The 7,346-nt window shown below is 38.2% G+C and overlaps 1 protein-coding gene across 1 annotated transcript; it reads left to right on the forward strand.

Annotated features, from left to right (window-relative positions):
- Nucleotides 1-642: 642 nt before the first annotated feature.
- Nucleotides 643-1,549, forward strand: LOC108374562 (uncharacterized protein YBL113C-like; the record flags this gene model as incomplete). The annotated part of the gene is made up of 1 exon (XM_017630537.1): nt 643-1,549. A coding segment is annotated over one exon (907 nt), but the record flags the coding sequence as incomplete, so codon positions are not given.
- Nucleotides 1,550-7,346: the final 5,797 nt, after the last annotated feature.

The raw sequence follows: 7,346 nt of genomic DNA on the forward strand, positions 1-7,346 counted from the left end.
GGAAGTTGGATGCTGTTACTGTTGTCGCGATCAGAGGAGAGAGTTCGTGGAATTGAAGTTCTTTCTTGTGCTTCCGAAAGTTGTTATCAAGATGTATAAATAATACGAGTTCACGCACTTTAAGGTGTAGGTACATAATAAATCAAACAAAAAGGTTTCAAAGATAAAGTACGAGATTTGCCAAATAGACAATTATGGTGACAGATCTTCATAAATGTGTAAGCAATATTTAATTATAAGGGTCGAAACATTCAGTTATATGTAAGTAGATACAAATTTAGTAAATAAATGTGTAAATTTAAAAAATAATTAAATTAAAAACCGAGAATATGTACAGAAATAAAAATTGGAGTACGAATGCTAATACATATTTACTGATATGTATGTATATGCATACGAATACGAGTAATAATACGAAAACGAACTTGAAAGCCATTTCGAATACGAAAACGCGAATACATATAAAAATGCGGGCAAATAAAAGGAATTAATACGAATACGAAGGCAAATAGGAATACGAATTCGAGTGCGAGTGCGAGTGCGAATACAAGTGGCATTTAAACCGAATAGGAAAAAAATGCATACTAGTACTGATAAAAATATGCATACAAATACTAATACGAATATTTATACAAATACTAGTACGAATGTGAATACGAATACTAGTACGAATACGAATACGAATACTAGTACGAATGTGAATAGGAATACTAGTACGAATGCGAATACGAATACTAGTACGAATGTGAATACGAATACTGGTACCAATGTGAATACGAATACTAGTACGAATGTGAATACGAATACTAGTACGAATGTGAATACGAATACTAGTACGAATGTGAATACGAATACTAGTACGAATGTGAATACGAATACTAGTACGAATGTGAATACGAATACTAGTACGAATGTGAATACGAATACTAGTACGAATGTGAATACGAATACTAGTACGAATGTGAATACGAATACTAGTACGAATGTGAATACGAATACTAGTACGAATGTGAATACGAATACTAGTACGAATGTGAATACGAATACTAGTACGAATGTGAATACGAATACTAGTACGAATGTGAATACGAATACTAGTACGAATGTGAATACGAATACTAGTACGAATGTGAATACGAATACTAGTACGAATGTGAATACGAATACTAGTACGAATGTGAATACGAATACTAGTACGAATGTGAATACGAATACTAGTACGAATGTGAATACGAATACTAGTACGAATGTGAATACGAATACTAGTACGAATGTGAATACGAATACTAGTACGAATGTGAATACGAATACTAGTACGAATGTGAATACGAATACTAGTACGAATGTGAATACGAATACTAGTACGAATGTGAATACGAATACTAGTACGAATGTGAATACGAATACTAGTACGAATGTGAATACGAATACTAGCACGAATGTGAAAAGGAATACTACGACCAATGTGAATACAAATAATAGTACGAATGTGAATGCGAATTTTAGTACTGATGTGAATACGAATACTAGTACAAATATGAATAGATAAAAATTATTTAGCTGAGAGAGAGCGCGGGACCAGGTTAGCCTTTTTGAGGCCAAATTTAGCAATTAGTTTTATGCCATACCCCTAGAGTTTTAGGTAACTTTTTTTAGACTTTTTTGTGCATCACATATCGCAGCATTTAAACCAGTACTACTCCTTATTTATTGTAGGCTCTTATGCAATGAACTGACATTTATTCAAGGGCAGAGCCGCTGTTTAGCTTACCATTGGATCCACTTCGGTTTAGTATAAAATGAACTAGTCACATTCCCGGAAGGGTATTACTAGTTTACCGACCTACACTAAAAGTAGCATGAATATGTCGAGCTATACATACATATGTACATATGCACATATTTAATTTAAAGTACATATTGGATATTAAAATTGCACACAGACCATTGCCAATAAATTTGTTATACATCCCCCCTAGCCGCCACACATCAGCGCCACCCATCAACGGATAGGGCGGCATGCGCAACAAGTGCCCCCCAGACAGCGAGCAGGCAACCAAAGAGCTAGTTAACTACCACGCAGGCATACAAACATACAGATGCAGTTTTTGCATACATACATATGTACATAAATTTGCAATGAGTGAGAAGGTATTTATATATGCACATAGCCAGTCTGCGCGGCTGAATCGTTTTGAATGGTATTTATGAGATCGGGGCCACAGCATCCAAATGAAGTGAATACAAGCGACAGGCAGGCAGATCTACCGCGGGTCCAATGTCTATTCCCACACAGATTCGCAACCACACACACACACACGCATACACTACTTGGTTAGTCCTCTCTATTGTGCAAAAATTCATTCATGAAATTTCACGCATCTACATACATTCATACATACATATGGAATAGGTGTATACAAAGGCAAAATGAAGTCACGATAACGACGCGCCAGTGGATGCCACAAATGCACAACTTATAAATATCTACATATGTATGTACACTTATGGTCAAAATAATAGGGTCATTATTCAAAATAATATTGTTTGCAACTTATTTTTTCTAATCATTTTCTTATAAAATTTAGTTCAATCCATAACAGAAACCTACTGAATGGCCCTTATGAATAAAAACTAGGCAATTGCTTTTTCTTTTTCTTAAAATTTCCGATCTTGTACTCGATTTCTTCAAATAAATTTGAGTAAAAGGTCTGAAATTTTAAGAAAAAGCAATTGCTAAGGTTTTGTTCATAGTGCCGAATTTCCACTAGGCATTGAAATGACAAAAAATGTATGCCAATTAAAAAAAATGCCATGTGGAAATGAACTTAATGAATATTCTTTAATGTAATGACACGATTATTTTTTAATGCCCGACTTTGTCATTTGTCATTTTTGGCTTTTAATGCCTAGTGGAAATCCAGCATAAGGCACAGTAAATAAAATTTTCAAAGCTTACACAAAATTCGTAAAAATTTTGTCAATTTCAAAAAATGTCCATTAAAATTAAAAATTTTTTTTTTTACGCTAAAAGTTACCGTTGATTTTTAAGATTTTTTTTTGTCAAGAATATTGCGTATACATACATATAAAAAAATTTGTATGCGTTATATGGAAGAAAACGCGCAACACCCTCGGAAAAAAATTCTAAAAAAGCAAGCTGCTTGAAACTAAAATTTAATGGGCTACAAAGCTGCATCATCAAAAATTTTCTAAAAATTCTGAATAAAAAATTGTAAATTTTTGTGAAGTCGTAAGCTTTGAAACTTTTATTTATCTGGTTCCTATTATAGAGCGAACTATATTTTAAATTAAAGTTATTAAAAATAAATATGTAAATAAAAATAAGTTGTATTTTGTTTGTTGGTCCTATTCTCTTGACAATAAAGTTGGAAACAACGTATAAAAATTTCCACACAAATGAAATACAACGACGAGAAACATACACAAACAACAATTGAAAAAAGGACCATAACTATAAAAGTTGCAGCAGCGGCGGGTATGTCCAAGTATTAGCATCCACGGGCTTACATGTGTGTAAAAAGGTATATATTTCCTTTAGTGCTAAAATGGACCCACACTTGTTGTACTCTTATATACATATGTAGGGTATGATTACCGTCAGTAAATTTCGAGGTTCGCCATACACTCAAATGAGATTCCTTTTGCCTTCGCACTGTTTTTTGCTATCTTTTTGTTTTAGTTTCTGCTTTCAGTTTGTTGCTTTGATTTTTATTACATTTCATTTCAGATGAAATGTTTGCAGATAAAAGCCTAACTGGCAAAAAGGGCCACCACCGACACTGAGAAGCATGCATATGGGTTTATGTACCCAGTAGGAAAAACTGACGCACTGGACAACATCCGACTTAAATTGGTTTCAACAAGCCGGCAGTTATTTCTTGCAGGTGTAGAAGGTTAGGCCTCCGAACAAGCCCGTAGTACAGCAAAAAACGTTTCAAATATAGATAGACAGACATATGGAAAGGCACATATCTTCGTCATTTTTGGGAAGTTTAGTTATATATTCTCCTTATCAAGCAAAAACGTAAATTTTGAATACCTTCTCTATATAAACATGCGATATGGTGTCAATGGAAGGTAATCGTGGATACGATTATTACTTTCCGTGGCACAGAACGTTATCTCAATTCAGAAAATTTCAAAGGCGAAAGAAATATTAAGCCTGGGAAAGCTAAGGCTCACTGGCTTTCTGGAGTCATGAGTCATGACTTGATGATAACGAAAGTAGTGAAACCCGCGAAAATTATGAGTCCAACGGAGCCTATATTGTCTTTTGTGGAGGTTTTAAGAGAGCCGATCTTTATAAATTAGATACTTTTGCCATTTAGACAAGTTGGCTTTTTCCCGAAGAGACGGACCGGACCGTACGTTTTGCCGACTGCTCGAAAATCCCAAATCATACATACATACTTATATCTACAGTATGCCAAATTTAATTGGTCATGCAAAAATACCAACTATTTTTTATTATCTATGCAAAGAACCAAAGGGCCAAGGCTGGCTCAATTGAAGAAGTCTAGTAATAGACGATCTTCTCGAGGTGCTCTCGGAAAAAGGAATCCAAACCCTTCCGGGTATGAAAAATATGAGGATTGATCAAGGATATATCCAGAGTCACAAAACCACTGCGATGCAGGATAGATATATATATTTAGTTACATCGTTGGAGTACAAGCTAAGGCAAGATATCGGGCATTAGCTTAGGCCTCAAAAACTATTCTGGCGTCAAAATGTTCTCTCCTTAATTTCACTCGAGAGGGTTTCGAAGAGGAAAGTTTATATCATCCAGGAACATATTTAGATCCCTAGCTCCCGGTAGAGCAAGGAGAGGATGTGCCACGTTAATGTCACAGTAGACTGAAGTGTCACTTGCATAAATTAGTTATATGGTAAAACGATATCTGCGGTTTATATGATGCTGCTGTAGAGACACCACTACATCTTCTAGGCGAATGTGATGCCATTTGAAGGATACGACAAAGAAACATTTGCAGTGCATACCTTATATTTACATACGCATTAATATCTTCTTCCATAATCTATAAAAAGACGTTACAAGAAACAAGNCGTATGTGCATTTGGAAATGTATGCGCTTGAATATAATTGACCAGAGGATCTGCTTTAAAGCGTCTGCGCGACGTTATTTCGCAGAATCGTCTGAACCGACACGATATGTGAGATGCTGTTGCCCAAAGCACACAAAGCAGCGTTCGTTCGCCCCCACCACCAACACGACCAGGCAACAGCACACCCGCTCCTCTTCTTCCTCTCTCGGCCACAACAAAAGGGAACACACACCTCAACACAAATACATAAGACTTTGTGCTGGACCATAGTCGTCGATGCGGCATTCGTCGCCTCCACACGGTAGACACACATACACATGTATCAGCCATGCAAACTTTGGAGGACAAATTCATGGAAGCCCCAAACAAATGAGCCAAAACTCAATCAGTGGTCTGCAGCAGCGCCAATCGAGTTTCTTTACTCATTCATACAAGCAAATGTCTAAAACTCAAATGAGCGGTTATATGTAGTGTTGCCTTTGGCATTCTCAGCTGACTTTGGACCTCACAAATACCACATACTCATGTACATATATTCTGCTGTTCGTTAGAATCATTTTGGCGGTAGGCGACGATGGTGGCATTGGTGACCACCACTTAGTTCTTATACGCGTAGGTTGTCGCGACGTTGCATTTTCAATTTTAAAACAAAATAAATTCGCTGGTGGCAATGTAGTAGGCCGTCTCATGCACCACCACTCCTCGCAGATTAATGCTTAGCCATGCGGATGGTGGTGGTGATAGCCGTGGTGGCGTTATGAAGTTCAATGGGCATGCAGTCACATAACTAGGCAACGCTGATGGGTTGCAACCCACGCAGCGTTTGCAATTTTTACTGTGGAGCTGCATAACTTAAAAGAAACTCAAAGTGAAGGTAACTTAGAAGAAACAAATACCAAAGATATAACTGAGATCTTAAGAATATTTTATTTGGCAATCGACATATCGGTAAGGAAAGTAATTGTCAATCGTCCGTTGATCTTTTGATGGTCAATTGAGTATTTTAGTTTAGTTTTTGGGATAAAAAAATGCACTAGATTATTAGCCACACAATGTTGACGGGCTCTACATCTGGAATAACCCCACTCAGTACAGGTAGGTTACCACTAACGAGCTGATGGATGTCCTCGAAAAAAACAAGGCTAATTAATATAATCAAAATAATTTTTTCCATTCAGCGTACTAATATTTAACTCAGTCGTGCTTCGTTTTCACGTTACCAATACCCGCTACCATACCCTCGCTAGGGCAGGCATCTTGTCGTTGGTGCACGAAGACGTATTTGAATCTCCAATCAGTCCTTTTCTGGACTGGCGCAACGCAGCCGCCCTTGTAACTTCCTGGTTAGGGCTGTGGGCGAACAACGAACACAAACTGCCACCCGCTAATGCACGGTGTTATGCGACACTATGCTCATTGGACGGTTTGCAGCCAGGAGGATATAAACCGGCTGTATTGTAACGGTGGGGCACTGGCCACACCAACGAACAGCGGCAACACGCTAAGCAGCGCGAAGAGCGCAATTCTCTGGAGCATCTAACCGCCGACACTGAGGGGTCTTGTGTAGACTAACAAGTCACCTGCATAAGCTGGGGATATGGCCGAACGATCTACATATGTCGCTTTTGTGATTCGTTCGAGCAGATTCCATTGCTTCGCGAGTGTGAGGCGGTGACAAGCAGACGTGAGAGGTGCCTGGGCCTACTTTGGACAAGTGTTAATTTATACAATAGCTGACCCTGTAGACCTCTTCAAATTTCTGGGATCTCTGTGGTTCGATTAGGTACTGTATGGTTTGAGGGCACAATAGACCTCTTGGTCGCAGTGCAAACCTCTATATCTACATATCTACTAATACCCCGGTTGCGTTTTGCCGATCCTCCGCATCCCTGTTTATTTGGTGAATATAGTTCTGGCTAGCATTCACCACCATTTCTGTCAACAAACTCTACCGAAGCGCCCTTTCGAAGGTAAGGAAGCATCTTGCCAGCTTCCTTTGGCAATTTTAGCAAACGGTCAATCTTTGCATTTGACCTATTTGAACCACCCAGCATCGTCACAAACGTTTGACATGGGTGTCTTCTGTTACTTGCCAATTTTGTATACTCGTTTGTCGATCGCTGTCAAGCGTGATGTACGATTTTTTCTGGCCTCCTCCTTGCGCTTCCATCTTTTCAGCTGGCGTCGGTAGCTCTCGTTGTGTGTGGATCTTTGCCTCTTTAGGTATCACGTCTCGGTCCTCAATTCGGCTCACG

This window comes from Rhagoletis zephyria, unplaced genomic scaffold (assembly GCF_001687245.7).
Source record: "Rhagoletis zephyria isolate East Lansing unplaced genomic scaffold, Rhagoletis_zephyria_1.1 Rzeph_scaffold_07846, whole genome shotgun sequence".
Taxonomy (NCBI): domain Eukaryota; kingdom Metazoa; phylum Arthropoda; class Insecta; order Diptera; family Tephritidae; genus Rhagoletis; species Rhagoletis zephyria.